The 15,931-nt window shown below is 38.4% G+C and overlaps 1 protein-coding gene across 1 annotated transcript in view; it reads left to right on the top strand.

Annotated features, from left to right (window-relative positions):
• Positions 1 to 15,931, top strand: part of FLT3 (fms related receptor tyrosine kinase 3) — a 60,510-nt gene that overhangs the window by 10,799 nt on the left and 33,780 nt on the right. Inside the window, exons 2-4 of the mRNA XM_045844837.1 lie at positions 918 to 1,039; positions 9,470 to 9,675; positions 12,202 to 12,317. Coding sequence (XP_045700793.1) covers positions 918 to 1,039; positions 9,470 to 9,675; positions 12,202 to 12,317 — 444 coding nt within the window. The remainder of the gene's footprint in view (positions 1 to 917; positions 1,040 to 9,469; positions 9,676 to 12,201; positions 12,318 to 15,931) is intronic.

Below are 15,931 nucleotides of genomic sequence, written 5' to 3'. Positions count from 1 at the left end.
GAAAAAAATTAAGACATAAACATAACATGACAGAGATAATGGGGATGGAGAAAATAAAATTTTGAAAGCATTAAAGTGCATGAAGAAAGCTGAATCATAAGGTGGAGTTGAGAAAGCTGAGAAGCAACCTGATTTTCACTGCAGGACCCCAAAAGAGTATAAGTTGTCAGCACCAGCTCCCACAGTGTGGGCAGCAGGCAAGAGAGAGAAGGGTCCTCTCTGGGGAAGCTGACCAGCCCCTCAGAAAACCTCAAGATAACTGTAGGGAGAAGATCAGGCAGCAGGTCACACCATGTACACTGAGCTTACACAATCATTTTGTGCTGCATTATTATACATGAGCAAACTGTCAAGGATCATCACTTATTTGGGGAAAACATCCCTATAATAGGAGAATGGAAGTAAAAGAGAAGGAATCAAGGAAATAATTCAAAGGAAACTTCTCTAAAGAGAAGGATATGAGTTTCTAGATTGAAAAGGCCCACTGAATATCTAATACTGCACATGAATATAGAGTTCCAAAAAAGCACATACTCTTGAAAGTTGTAGTGCACAAAGATCGACAAGCATCTGTAAAGGAGAAGAAATGGTTTGTACACAATCAGCTCCTCAGTTGACCAGTCTCTTTTCAAGTGCTTAATACTCACATGTACCTAATGACAACCACCTAGAACAGCACAGATAAAGAGTATTTCCATCGCTGCAGAACATTCTGCTGAACAGCACTGATCTAAGTGCCTCTGCTCCTGATGTAGAGTTAAGACTCACCCTTCTGAAATTGTATTTCCTGCATACTTTCCTGCTGGCCACTCGTCCTTGATTACCTTTTGTTGTGTTGTTTTGTTGCAAGCTAAGTACATAATTTTCTTTTTAAGGTGTGCACGTATCAACATCATTGTTTTTATTTTGTTTTACAGTTGTTTTTTCAGCAACGATATTTGAGACTATTACAAATCAAGATCTGCCTGTGATCAAGTGTGTTTTAATCAATCATAAGAACAGAGATTCATCAGTGGGGATAACATCATCATATCCCACGGTAAAGTAATATTAATATTATAAATTTAACTACTTTCTGTGTAATCTATTGATACCTACAATGGCTATATAGGCCTTTCTTTTCATGTATTTGAGTATATTATGTACTCATATCTGGGGCATATGAGCATCTACACTCACTGCTACCTGGCATTCCATTCCATCAAGTCAAGTTCTCTTCCAGTTTGGTTTCAGGAAGGACACTGATGCTCAGCATGAATAAGTAACAGGAATTTCCCTTTCTTTTTAAAGAGAATCCAGATTTCTCTCTCAAGCCTGAGTCTCCATATTCTAACTACCTCCTGGATATAGATAAAGAAATTTTCCATTTGCTTGTTAAAATTCACCTCCATAATTCCTTCTACTTCTATTTCCCCAAATCCGCTCCCATTCTTGTATTAACTGATTTCTATGTATGGCCCTGTCTTATTCGCAGGCTTGAAGGCTTAGTGCTACTTTGGAGTACCTAGTGTCCTTTGCTTTCACATGTGATCAGTTACCAAACCTTGTCAATATCCATTTTTCACTCGTTCTCATCTAGTCACCTCAGATTCTCTAAATCGCACTGTCACTTCCCTAATTCGAGCCCTCATTAACCCCATCTTAATCTCAGTCATATCCTACGTGGCTTCTCCCTTTCGCAGGTCATCTCAGATGAGATGTCAGACTCTTCTTGAAGCACAGCTCCGTCTCCTGCTGCCCACGTACAGACCGTACAGACTGTCAGTGACCTCACTCAGATTAATGTACAAATTGCTCCATAATCTGGCTCTGGCTCCTTCAGATTCCAGTCTCTGTTTTCATTACTCTTCTCCTTCTTACTATTAATCTAACATAACCTAGGTATTTATGCAAATAAAGGAAGCTTAAATGATAGACAACTGAGAATATTAGAAGCCTATGTGCAATAAAAAGCGAACCTAAATTAGTCAATTCTGTGGACATTTCCAGTTAAGGACTTATGCAAATACAGAGTCACTATTTTCTTTTGCATAGGTGAACATGTAATCACATGATACGATAACCTATGTGCCCCTCAAATCAGAGATATTAGAAATATTCTAAAATTTTTGAATCAATGTCAAATAGGTTTTAATGACATTCTACATGAATAAAAACACCTACTTTACTGTATGATTTTTTTTATGCCAGAAGCATGATTGATTTCAATTTTTAAATAGCTATTGGTATCATAACACAGTGACTTATTAACATTATTTGCATACATAGCATTTAAGTGCAGACAAAAAATTAATATTATTTCTATAGTGTTTTAAACTTTTAGTGTCTTTTCAACATCAGAAAATAAATGCACACATTTAAGTGTTTTCTTATAGCACAATCTTTTTTGTAAACTTTTTATTTTATTTTCAGAGAGAGGAGAAGGGAGGGAGAAAGAGAGGGAGAGAAACATTGATTGGTTGCCTCTTGAACACTCCCAACTAGGGACCTGGCCTACAACCCAGGCATGTGGTATGACTAGAATTGAACTGGCGACCTTTTGTTTTGTTTTGGTGACCTTTTGGTTCAGCGGCCTTTTGGTTCTCAGGCAGGCATTCAATCCATTGAGCCATGCTAGCCAGGGCTAAAACACAGTCTTAAAAGAAATGAATGATGATTGGTTTTGGTTGCTAGTATTAAGTCCTGCATTATTTTTTTCATGTAGTATAAATTATATTTTTATGCAATATTCAGGATTATATTGAGACCCAGTAGTTCTTAAACAACATTAAACAAACAACCATAGGAATTCTAACTGTGGCAAAGATGAACAGTCCTCATCATGCATGTTCATTTCCTTGAAGCTGAAGCTGCTGCATTTGGGCATTTCTCCACTTCAATGTGGAGTGGAATGTCCTAGGGTGTCTGTAGCTTTGCATTTATTTATTTATTTAATCTTTATTGTATTTTTTCCATTACCATTTAGTCTCCTTATTCCCTCTTCCCCCCAGCAATCACCACACTGTTGCCCATGTCCATGAGCCCTTTTTCCTTTTTGCTTAATCCCTCCACACCTCACCCTCTACCTTCCACCGCACCACTAGCTGTCATCCTGCTCTCCATCTATGAATCTATCTCCATTTTCCTTGCTAGTTCAGTTTGTTCATTAGATTCTACATATGAGTGAAATAGTATGTCATTTGTTTTTCTGTGACTGGCTTATTTCACTTGGCATTATGTTCTTCAGGGCCACCCATGCTGTTGCAAAGGGTAAAATTTTCTCCTTTTGCATGGGTGAGTAGTATTCCATTGTGGTAATGTCCCATAGTTGTTTTATGCATTCTTCTACTGATAGACACTTGGGCTGCTTCTGTATCTTGGCAATTGTAAATAATGCTGCAATGAACTTGTGGTGCTTATGTTCTTTCAAATTAGTGTTTGGGGTTCTTTTGGATATATTCCCAAAAGTGGAATCTCTGGGTCAAAGACAGATCCATTTTTAATTTTTTAAGATATCTCCCTACTGCTTTCCACAGTGGTTACACCAGTCTGCATTCCCACAAACAGTGAAAAAGGGTTCCCCTTTCCCCACATCCTTACCAGCACTTGTTGTTTGTTGATTGATGATAACCATTCTAACAGTTGTGAGGTGGTATCTCATTGTGGTTTTAATTTGCATTTCTTTGATGATTAGTGATGTTGAACATCTTCTCATATTTCTATTGGCTCTCTGTATGTCCTCCTTGGAGAAGAAGGGCCTCTATTCAAGTCCTTTGCCCATTTTTTAATTGGATTGTTAGGGGAGTTTTTTGGTGTTGAGTTTTGTAAGTACTTTATACATTTTGGATATTAACCTCTTATCAGATATATTGGTGAATATGTTCTCCCATTCTCTGGGTTCTCTTTTTATTTTGTTGATGATTTCCTTTGCTGTGCAAAAGTTTTTTAGTTTGATGTAGTTCCATTTGTTTATTTTTTCTTTTGTTTCCCTTGCCTGGGGAAATTGCTCTGATAGAAAATTGCTATGAGCAATGTCCAAGATTTTGCTGCCTATGTTTTCTTCTATGATTTTTATGATTTGGGGTCTAACATTTACATCTTTGACCCATTTTGAATTTATTTCTGATTGTGTTGTAAGAAGGTGGCCCAGTGTCACTTTTCTGCACGTATCTGTCCAATTTACCCAACACCATTTATTGAATAAACTGTCTTCAGTCCATTGTATGTGCTTGCTTCCTCTGTCAAATATTAATTGACTATTAAGGTGTGGGTTTATTTCTGGGCTCTCTATTCTGTTCCCTTGATTGATGTATCTGTTTTTATGCCAGTACCATGCTGTTTTGATTACTATGGCCTTATAGTACAGTTAGTGTGATTCCTCCAACTTTGTTCTTCTTTCTCAGCATCTCAGGATGCTATTGCTATGTGGGGCCTTTTGAGATTCCATATAAATTTTGAAATATTTGCTCTAGTTCTGTGAAATATGTCATTGGAGTCTTGATAGGAATTGCATTGAATCTTTTGATTGCTTTGGGTAGTATGGACATGTTTGGGTAGTATGTAGCTGATGTTGTACCAACCTTGAATTCCCAGAATAAATCCCACATGATCATGGCTCATGATCTTTTTGACGCATTACTGTATTTGGTTTGCTAATATTTTGTTGAGGCCTTTAGCATCTATGTTCATCAGGAATATTGATATATAATTTTCTTTCTTTGTAGTGTCTTTGTCTAGTTTTGGAATTAAGATCATGTAAATGAGTTTGGTAGCCTTCCCTCCTCTTGAATTTTATGAAATAGTTTGAGAGGGAAAAGTGTTAGTTCTTGTCAGAATGTTTGGTAAAATTCACCTGTGAAGCCAACCTGTCTGGGCTTCTGTTTCTCAAGTTTTTCAATTACTGTTTCAATATCACTAGGTATAATCTGTCTATTCAGATTCTCTGATTCTTCCTTACTTCGTTTTGGAAGACTAAAATTCCATTTCATCCAGGATGTCCAGTTTGTTGGCATATAATTGTTCATAATATTTTCTTACAATTCTTTGTATTTCTCTGGTGTCAGTTGTTATTTCTCCTCTTTCAATTTTTATTTTATTTATTTAGATTCTTTCCCTTCTTTTTGTTGATGAATCTGGTTAAAAGTGTGTCAATCTTGTCTATCTTTTCAAAGAACCAGCTTTTACATTCATTGATCTTTTGGTTTTTTAGACTCTATTTCATTTATTTCTGCTCTGATCTTTATTATTTTCTTCCCTCTACTCACTTTTTTTAAAAAAGGGATTTCTATTTATTCCACAGTTCACAGTTCTCAGGTGAGACATCTTTCTGGAAACATTATAGTCCAAGGGTGTTTTGAATAACCAAACACTCTTTAGTAGACAAAACTTGCCCATGTAAACATCCTTGGCTATGTTACCAGTATATCCTGTACCCAAAATAAGATGCTGTTACTATTCCCACAATCCACCTAATAGTTGTTTAAAATCTGAATATTTTCATCATTTTTTATTTTTGTTTGAAGATTAAGATGTTGTGTGCTGGGTTTCTCCACTGCAAAGTTACTTTCTTTGTAATTAACAGATATTTGAGGGGAGACAGAAATATCCTTTTTCTCCTCCAATTTTCACCTGCTGATTTTAGCTGCCATTGATGGACTTTGTCTACAATTACTACTGTGATGTTTGCCTGAGGGTGATTTTTTCTTCCCCCTCATTCCCTCTACATGTATTAATTGGCATTTTTCTGTGAGGAATAGCTATCCCTTCTCTGGTTTTTTTATTTATTCAATTATTTATTTATATCAGTATGGACTCATATGGATATTTATTTTATTCTATGGGTGCTAACCCAAAACTGTCATTTTTGTTTTGTTGTACAAATGGCCCCGCATATGGCCATTGAGACCTACTTCAGGTTGGCCTGTGTCCCCTCAGCACGTCCTCTTCTTTTTTCAAGCGCTTCCTTACATTTCAGCACTACAACATAATTGAGGCTCACCTTGTGTTTTTCTGGCCTCAGCCCTGGAGTTAACTACTTCTCCAAGGAGCACTGGTTTCTTGGAGGACAGTATTTAGAAACCAAGATCTGAGAGCTGGAAGTACTCATTGCTACTGGGATGTCATTGCTTCTAGTTCCTCTCAGCTGGCAGAGCTAGGAAATGTATGTATGTATACTAACCCCACACATACTATATTAATATTTATCTCTATTGTGTCTGCATCTATCTGTGTGTTATCTGTCTGTCTACCTATCTATCAATCATCTATTATCTATCTCTCCATCTATCACCATAGGTCAAGCTGATAACTCTGATTTTAATTTGGCACCAGTGTTCATTACAGCTTTCCCTCTTTCTTTAATTATATTTCTCTTGGACAGTAAGAAACCTAGCTCTCATTATCTATAATACTTACTTATGTATTCAACCCAAGCATATGCATAAAGTAGTTTCAGAATCATTAATCCACATCCTAATGAGAAGCAGGCATCCTAATTAGAATACTGTATTTGTGTTTCAGTTATTTTTGTCTTTAACCTTATTGTATCCAAATTGTTATTTTCCAAAGTTCCCTAGGTTAATTCTTTACTCTCCTACCCCCTTCACTATGGCTATGTTATTATTTATTTGTTACACATTAAATTTATTTGGTTTGTGTTCCATTCTGAGTTCCTCTCATATCCTGGTTGGTGTTAACTATTATTTTTATAAGTATATGAAACATGATTATGGTTCTAAAAACAAAGCAATATAAAAAGGTATACTCAGAGACGTATCCCTCCCCCCATCTTTATCACCAAGTTTCCATCTTTTTTCTAGTTACTTCCTGTACTTAACTAATTCCTTTAGAATTTTATTGTTATTACTGTATTTCTTGTGCACAATTAAGCAGATACATGTATATTTTCTTATATCTCCTTCTTTTTTGTATGAAGTGTAGCATACTTGAAAGTAGATACTTTTTGTCCTTAGCTTTCTTTACCTTACAGTATATCCAGGAAATCGCTTCACATCAGCATGCAGAGACCGTTCTTTTTCTTCATTACAGCTCTGTAGGTCTCCATTGTACGAGTGTGCCATAGTTTATTCGACCACTCTCCTATGTATGAGCATTTAGGGTGTTTCTAATATTGTACAGTTACAAGTGACACTATAGTTAATTGTTGGAGGTATATTTCTAGAAGTGGGATTGCTGGTTCAAATAGTGAGTGCACATATAGTTTTATCAGGTATTGCCAAATTCCCCTCTAGAAGGGTTGTAGCAGTTTGTAATCCTCCAGCAATGTATGAAAGTAACCGTTTCCTCACAACCTCACCAACACAATGCATTGTCCTACTTTAAAATCTGTGCCAGTCTGATAGATGAGAAGCGATAGTTCAGTGTTGTTTCAATTTATATTTCTCTAATTATAGGCATGGCTGAGCATTTTTTCATATGTTAAAGGACCGTTCTTTATATTTTGTGTGTGAACTGTCTATTCATTTCATTTCCCCATTTTTCTACTCTGTTTTTTGTCCTGTGTCACTCAATTTTTAAAACGTATTTATATCTTAGGGGTATTTGTCCTTTATTTGTAATATATATTGCAAATACTTTCTTCAAGTACATCAGGTTTTTAAAAATTTTATTCAATACCCATCTTTTAAGATTTAGCTCCATTGCTGGACTTCAGTGAGGCATGCCCACCACCCCAGCTTGGAAGCTACCTATCCCTCCGCTGAATTCTCAGAGCACTTAATTTTACCTTTTAAAGTAGTCGGTACCTTTTTATGGTTGGCATTCTATTTCAGTTTTACTTCAGTTTATTAGTAGACTCAAAAATCTTTAAGGCCCTGGCTAGTGTGGCTCATTTGGTTGAGCATCATTCTGCAAAACAAAAGGTCACTGGTTCAATTCCCAGTCAGGGCACATGGTTGGGTTGCAGGTTTGGTTCCCCATTAGGGTTTGTGTGAGAGGCAACTGATCCGTGTTTCTCTCTCACTTCAATGTTTTTCTCCCTTTCTTTCTCCCTCCCTTTGCCTCTCTCTAAAACTAAATGAATAAAATCTTTAAAAAAAAAAACCTCTTTAAGGACAAGATCAGTATCTTTTCTTTCTGGTTTCATAGAGTGCCTGGCAGGTGGTTGAGCACTTACCAGATATTAATTACATGAATTTATCTGATACTACTGAATAAGTGAACAAATAAAACCAGAAACATGGTTTGTGACCAATAGCAGAAGAGCTACCTTGCTCTTCACCTGAAGAAGCTTTAGTCTATGTGTGTGCATGACATGTACTACATGTTAGAGGGTGGGGGTTAGGGTTCCAGAAGCAGAGGCTGCTACCCCATCCTCCTCTCAGTATATCTCAATTTTTTGAAGCAGACAAGGAGTGTGGTGGTGGCAGTGAGCCTATAGGGAATATCTGCCCAGAAAATAGTTTAGCTTTAAATTCTCTTTAACACAGATACCAATTTATTATTACTATGTAGATTCTTATGTTCATATATTACAAATTTTGTGATTCTTGTCTGTATATTAATTTGCTAAAGCTGTCATAACTAAGATTCACAGTCTGGGTGACTTAAACTACAGAAGCTCATTGTTTCATAGTTCTGGAGGCTGGAAGTCTGAAATCTGGATGTCAGCAGGGTTGGTTCTTTCTGAGGGCAGAGTGGGAAGGCTCTGCTCCAGGCCTCTCTCCTGGGCTCGTAGGTGACCATCTTCATGCTCACATGGCATTCTCCCTGAGTGTCTATCTTCTCCTAATTTCCTTAAAAAAGATTTTATCCATTTACTTTTAGAGAGAGGGGAAGGGAGGAAGAAAGAGAAGGAGAGAAACCTCAATGTAAGAGGGAAACATTGATTGGTTGCCTCCCATGTGCCCCAACTTGGGGGACTGGGGCAACAACCCAGGCATGTGGCCTCACTGGGAATCAAGCTGGTGACCTTTTGCTTTGGGGGGACGTTGCTTGACCAACTGAGCCATGCTGGTCAGAGCCAAATATCTTCTTTTTATAAGGACACCAGTCATACTGGATTAGAGCCCTCCCTAAAGGCCCCATTTTAACTTGATTACTTCTGTAAAGATGTTATTGCAAAATAAGGTCACATTCAAAGGTCCTGGGGGTTAGGACTTCCACATACGAATTTGGGTGGGGGCACAACATTCAGCCCATGAGAGCCTATAAAACATTTTAGAAATGTAGCTTAAAATTCTCTCTCCTTTTTTAGAGAATTATAATTAATGGAATTTTCAGTCAGCAATATGTTCTCAAGGGGTGTTATTGCAGCATATCGACATGTATGTATCAATATTTGGTAAAGGTTTCAAATAAGAGGCTGCATTCAACATGCACTTGTGCCCTTTCTGGTGTGGCTGAGTGGGTTGAGCACTGGCCTGGGAACTGAAAGGTTGCCAGTTCAGTTCCGGTCAGGGCACATGCCTGTGTTTCAGGCCAGGTCCCCAGTTGGTAGAGGCGACCGATCAGTGTTTCGTCTGTAACACAGGCATCAGAACCCCCAGAAGACCTTGGCTGTGCCTTGAGGCCTGCGAGTGCGGAGGAGGCAGTCTATGAAGCAGCCGCTGTAGAAGTAGACAAGTCTGCGTCCATCACACTGCAAGTGCTGGTCACCACCCCAGGGAACATTTCCTGTCTCTGGGTCTTTAAACGCAACTCCCTGAATTGCCAACCACGTTTTGATTTACAAAACAGGTAAGGGAGGGGTGTGGATGTGCAACCATAAAGATTTATGGCAGAACACTTTTTTGACATAAAAATAGTTTTTGCTTCATTTAGAGTTTATTTGTAAATTTCTGTACATACCTACTATAACTCTTATCTCCAGTGAAATAATGAACTAAAAATATAGTTAGGGCATGGATGTATGGCATTATATATTTGTTAAAACCCTAGGATGTACAACACAAAGAGTGAAGCCTAATGTAAACTATGAACTTTAGTTAATGTAAATAATGGATTATCAACTGTAGCAAATATACCACACCTACCAAGATGTTAATAATAAGGAAACTGGGGGAGGAGGGTGCGGGGAGTTGGTAGGCAGAAGGATGTATGTGGAATTTCTCTGTACTTTCTGCTCAATTTTTCTTTAAATCTAACATTGCTCTAAACAAGTCTATTAATTTAAAAAATTATACATAGATATATAGGTAAGTATAGTTAGGGCCTATAAGCTAGGGCAAAGCAGTGAGTAGGCTGGTGAAATATAAAATGAATAGTGAAAAGACTATTTGGGATTTTTAAAGTGTCTTGGTTTTTAATTATCTTAAAGATAAAAAAGTTGGAGAGTTTTCATTACATTCTAGTTCAAGTAGCAAGAAGCTTCTTTCTGGGAAATGCTTGGGAAAAGAACATCTAGTTTTATCTCTTGCCTCACAACATGACGAACAGAATGGAAATGTGATATCCACAAAATGTTTTAGCAAGAAATTGATCTCTGTGTGAGGAACATCAGTCTCATGATCCAGAAAAATATCTTAGCCACTCTTTGTGCATTGACATCCAAGCCTGTGTCTAGCTGTCCTGGTTGCTGTTACCTGCCGGCCCTGTCCTCTTGCTGAGATCAGATGGGGGCAGGAAGCAAGGGGCACGGATATCTAAATGTCCAGTTAATCATTCTAAGACTGCCTTTCTCTCTAATTCCTGGAGATCTTTTGGTGCCCAAGAGCTGTAGAAAAGATACTGTCTTTCGAAAACAAAATGACAGTAAATGACACCCAAATGACATAATAGGGGGACATCTCTGTGGTGGACTTGTTCCAAGTATTTCTATTGTTTCTTTAAGTTCATGCAAACTCTTAAGTAATTTTCAGGACAGTGACTATAATTCTGAATTCTGGTTCTAAATCTTTGAACACATTCATTTTCTTTTCCTCTTTTGAGACTGTATTACTCACTTCTGTTTTTTGGTTACCTTTATCTCTGGGTTGAACCAAAACACTCTTGTATTAAGAAGTTTGGCTTCAAGAAATGATCTGGTAATCTTATTAAAATTTGATGCCAGTGATTGATACCAAAAAGCAAAGTAAAAAAGTAGGGTTCTTTTCACTCTGTGAGAGGGGGCCTTTTTTGCTTTAGAATGGGCAGCCTTGTTGTTAGCCAAAGTCATAGGTAGGTCTTATGTGGATTAGTTAACTTAGTAACAAAACATTTTTAGAAACTTTTTCACAAATCATATGGGGAAAGGGAATGGTTCAGAGAAAGAAGGCCCATCACAAAAATATCTGTAGAAACAAGTCAAATGCATATATAACCCAGTAATTTGCTGTCTATATGAGTTACACTCTGCCGCCTGGAGCTCTGAGGCAGGACTTCTCTGATATGAGGTACATTTGAATGCTCTGGGGGTCTTGTTACAATGCAGATTCTGGCTCAGTAGGTGTGGGTGATGCCTGAGATTCTGCATCTCTATCAACCCCCAGCTGATGCAAACTCAGGGAAAGACCGCACTATGCGTAGTAAAGATCTAAATGTCAGAAAGTGTCCATTTAAATCCAACATTACTTAACAAACTGCTAGAGAAATGCTTCAAGCTTTAATGAGAATGAGTATTGCCAAACACACACCAAAGCTGTTTCTTTGAAGTGAATGCCACTAGCCAAATTTATTTTTACCGAATATCTGAAGAGTTAAAACTACAAACATTGAGGCATCTTCCTCCTTATGTCTATGTGGTATGTCAGTGTCATTATTACTTCATAGAAAAATGTCTTGTGTCAGGTTTTGGCTGAATTCTCTTATTTAGAGAGGCACAGACTGTCTTTCTCAGTGTATCTTGCTTACACAGTGGTCTGGTTCTGAAAATGGGAACTGAGTCTGGGGGCCAGGCGACTGGGCCAGTGTGACTGTGAAGGGTGTTTTGTCACAGAAGGGAACGGCCTGCTTGCCACAGCCAGTGGGAGTGCGCCCTGCACATTTGTGGTTTTGGATGGAAGATTTCCCTCCAATGGGCTTGGAAAGCATGAGGTGAAGGTGCTGGAATGGAAGTCCTTCACTTTCAAGGGAGAGGCTGGTTAAAAATCAAAATCAAAGTAACAGGGCCCCGGCTGAGTGCTGGGCACAGGACAGAAGCTGTGTTCTCCACAGAGCAGCAGTCCACGCCACAGTCAGAGGCAGAATGTGGGAGACAGCCGACAGGCTTCTGACTCAGTATGAAATATTTTGTTTTTAGTTTCACACATTTTACAAAATAACCAGTTCTCTTTCTTGCTTTTTCAGAGGCGTTGTTTCCATGTTCATTTTGAAAATGACAGAAACACAAGCTGGAGAATACCTACTTTATATTCAGGGTGCTGTGACCAATTATACTATATTGTTTACAGTGAGTATAAGAAGTAAGTGCACCTCGCTACTAGGTCTCCACCATAGATGATGATACTGTGTGGAACTCATGAGTTTTTCCTAGATGCTCTGCACACAATATGCAGGTTTCCCTCAATGTGTGGTTGAATTGATTGAATTCAGTTCAATCATCCATATAATCTATTGAGACTCTCTGATGGGACCCATGGAGTACCAGAGTCAGCATTCTGAGAAACCCAGGCCATCCTCTTTTCAGTGACAGATGGCGGACAGGGAAGAAATGGAAAACATTTTGATCTTGGAATCAGAAGACCTGGGTTCTTATTCTGGATCTGCTGTTATCACCTCTGGCAGGTCACTTAGTCACCCTGAGCCTCAATTTCTATATCTGTAAAAAAGGGATAAAAATACATGCCTCATACACTGTAAGATCTTAAAGCGAGCAATCCATCGTCTCTGAGACTGCGCCTGCTCTTTCCAGTATGGTAGCCACTGGCCACACATGTTTGTCAAACACTTGAAATGTGACCAGTGTGACTGAGGAACTGAAGTTTTAATTTTATTTAACGTGAATAAATTAAAATTTTAATTTAAAATGCTGAATCTAGCTAGTGGCTGCTGTATGTATACAAATGCCTGATCACTCTGCAAACTGTAAGGAATAATCTAAATGTTCTTAACCAGAGAGGTAACTGTGTGGCAGAATCATTACCTGTGTATGTCTTCTGCCTTCTCGTTTCCTCTTAATTGCATACCAGCCTAGTAAGCGTGCAGTTGCACGGTACACACACTGAACGCTTTACTTCCTGTGACAGACAGCACTAGAGGCAGGTGCATTCCCACAGGTCCTACTGCTCTTAGGGGCCAGGGCGGGCCTCCCAAAATTCTGAGTCTGCGCCACAGTAAGTGAAGATCCCTGGTACACATTGGTAGGACTTGTTGGGGCCCCCTCTTCCTTGTCAGTGACTAGAAGGCACCAAGCCCAGGTGTGGTCTGCATGAGTCTGGCCCGCAGATGTGCCGAGGCTCAGGATCAGCCTCTGTGACAGTGTTCTGCGCGTACCCTCTCCATCCTCACAGTGATCCCGCCTACACATAGGAGAGAGAATGGACACACCGAGAGGTGTGATGAAGGGCACAGTTAGAGCTGAGTTTAGCCAGGTCTGTACTTCCTGCACCACACTGCACAGGGCTTGCAGTCAAAGCTGCTGACAGCAACAGCACTTTGGGTTCCCAGAAGTGTCATGTTACTGGCATTAGGGATGGGCTGTAGGCTCTAAAGTTATCCTGTAAGGCAAAAATTAGGTTAAGTCAAAATTAGCCATATTTGTTCTGAAAAGCCCTTCCACTACTCTGAGATTTATGGAATCAGAGCCTTAAAAGCTCAAAAGACAAGAACTACCTTCTGTTGCTCTTTGAGTTTGGTCTTGTTCTCTGTTCCCTCCCTGATCCCTGACCCCCTTCTGTGGGACAGTGACTCCGTGTGCCTCCAGATGGAAGAAAATAAGAGATTTCTTGCTTGTTTTCATTCTTTCTCTCAGTGTTAATATTTGAATTTGTTTAAGGTAAGTGGGCATCTGCTGTGTCTGTAATACTTCACATATCTTCTTTTCCCTTAAGACTTACAGAAATTTTAACAGCCATCCAAATACATTGTAATCTGTTTTTAGCATTCACCTGAGGGGCAAGGTTCAAAAGAACCAGGTGAGACTTGGCAACAGTCAGTGTGAAAAAGAAAAGAGGGTTTCGTGAACCACAGGTTCTGTGTTAACTGCCAGCATGGTGTGGTCGGTAAAAAGGAAATCTGAGCCTTGGCAGTGTTCATAAAAATCTACTGTCTAGGTTAAGGAAATTAGTATAAGATTATTATTTTCAGTTCTCCATTTTTCCCCCAGATGAATATTGATGAAACAGAGCGACCAGGATAGTGAAGAACTTGGAATTCCTGAAGTTAGGAGCAGCAGAAGGAACTGGCAGCAGTTAGTGGAGAGGAGGGAGTGTTTCTGAGGCGAGGGGGAGATGGGCGGCGTGTGAGGACGCTGAGGGAATTCTCAGACGTGTGACTCAGGACACCTGGTCTAACTAGTTAGAGTTCCTTGGATGGTTTCTAATTTTGTTTTTCTTTTAGTAGCAATTATGTTTTTTTAAATTTTTCAGTTCCAGTTGACATTTAATATTATACTAGTTTCAGGTATACAGCATTTCCATAACTTGTGAAATGGTTGGTTTCTAATTTTGAATGCATGAAAGATTTACATGTGGAAGCCCCATGTCTTCTGATTTTTTAAAGTGTAGTTTTCTACACTTTAAAAAATTTGCTCTAGAGGGGTGAATTGGGGCCAATGGTCAGAAATTACAGGGAGAAAACATAAAAACCAATAGAAAATGGAATATTTGCAACATATAATCAACAAAGGATTAATAGTCAGAATAGATAGAGAACTCCTATACATCAATAAGAAAAAACAGAAAAATGAACAAAAGACATGAGTGGTGATTTTTTTTTCAGAACCTGAAAACGAAATGGTCAGAAAATATGTTAAATTAATAATCAAAAAATACAAATTATTACCATGACGAGATATCATTTTATACTCACTAGATTGTTGAGAATTCAGGAGTCTTAGGAACACTAGTCAATCTCATGTCCTGAGATGTAAGTGGGAATTAGTATGAGCACTTTGGAAAACATTGTTATTATGTGTAAAACTGAACCATATAAACCATATAAACCAGGAGTTCTACTCCTAGGTGTATTACTAAAGAAGCTTACACACTGCCTCAGGAGGAATGTACAAAGTGTTCATAGCACCATTGGTGGTAATATGAAAAACTGGAAACTACCCAAATATCCACTGCAAAAAAATGGAGTCATAGACTGTGATATATTCGCTGATAGAATACTATGTAGTAGTAAAAAAAATGAAGTACAATGTATGAACTAAAAACATAAGAGTGGATAAAAAAGGAAGTTGTGCAAGACTACATATTGAGTGAACTTTCTGTGGAAGCTCAAAAACAAACAAACGAAACTAATATATTTTTATGGCTACATGCCTATGTGTTGAAAACATTTTTTTAACCCTTACCCAAGGACATGCCCACTCATTTGAGAGAAAGAGAGAGAAAAAGAAATATCAATTGGCTACTTCCTGTATGTGTCCCCACCAGGGATTGAACCTGTAATTTTTTTGGTGTATGAGGCAATGCTCCAACCAACTGAGCCACCCAGCCAAAGCAGTGAAAACATTTTTAAAAGCATGGGAATGATAAACAAAATTTAGGATAAAGGTTACCTAGGGTTGAGAGAGGGGAAAAAGCACAGAAGTTGATTCAAAGGGGCTTATTAGTATTCTGGATATTGACCTGGGTATGAGTCCATGGGTATTAGTTTTTATTATTAGGCTCCAAAATTCATATTTCATATATTCTTTTGTGTATATATATGCATACACATACAAACACACATATGCATAAAATATGAAGTACTTTAAGATAAAATTTAAAGATGGGAGATTGGAATTTAGCATAGGGAAACTTTTTTTAAAAAAAGGTTTGTTGAAAAATGGAAGGATCTATTCAGGGAGATAGTAAACTCCTCTCCCTGGAGGGGCCCGAGGAGAAGCGAAAAGAAAGTTTATACATTC

Source organism: Phyllostomus hastatus, unplaced genomic scaffold, assembly GCF_019186645.2.
Source record: "Phyllostomus hastatus isolate PE091 unplaced genomic scaffold, TTU_PhHast_1.1 phas_contig_41, whole genome shotgun sequence".
Classification (NCBI taxonomy): Eukaryota; Metazoa; Chordata; class Mammalia; order Chiroptera; family Phyllostomidae; genus Phyllostomus; species Phyllostomus hastatus.
Note: the sequence above shows the minus strand (reverse complement) of the source record. Positions and strands in the feature narration are given on the sequence as shown.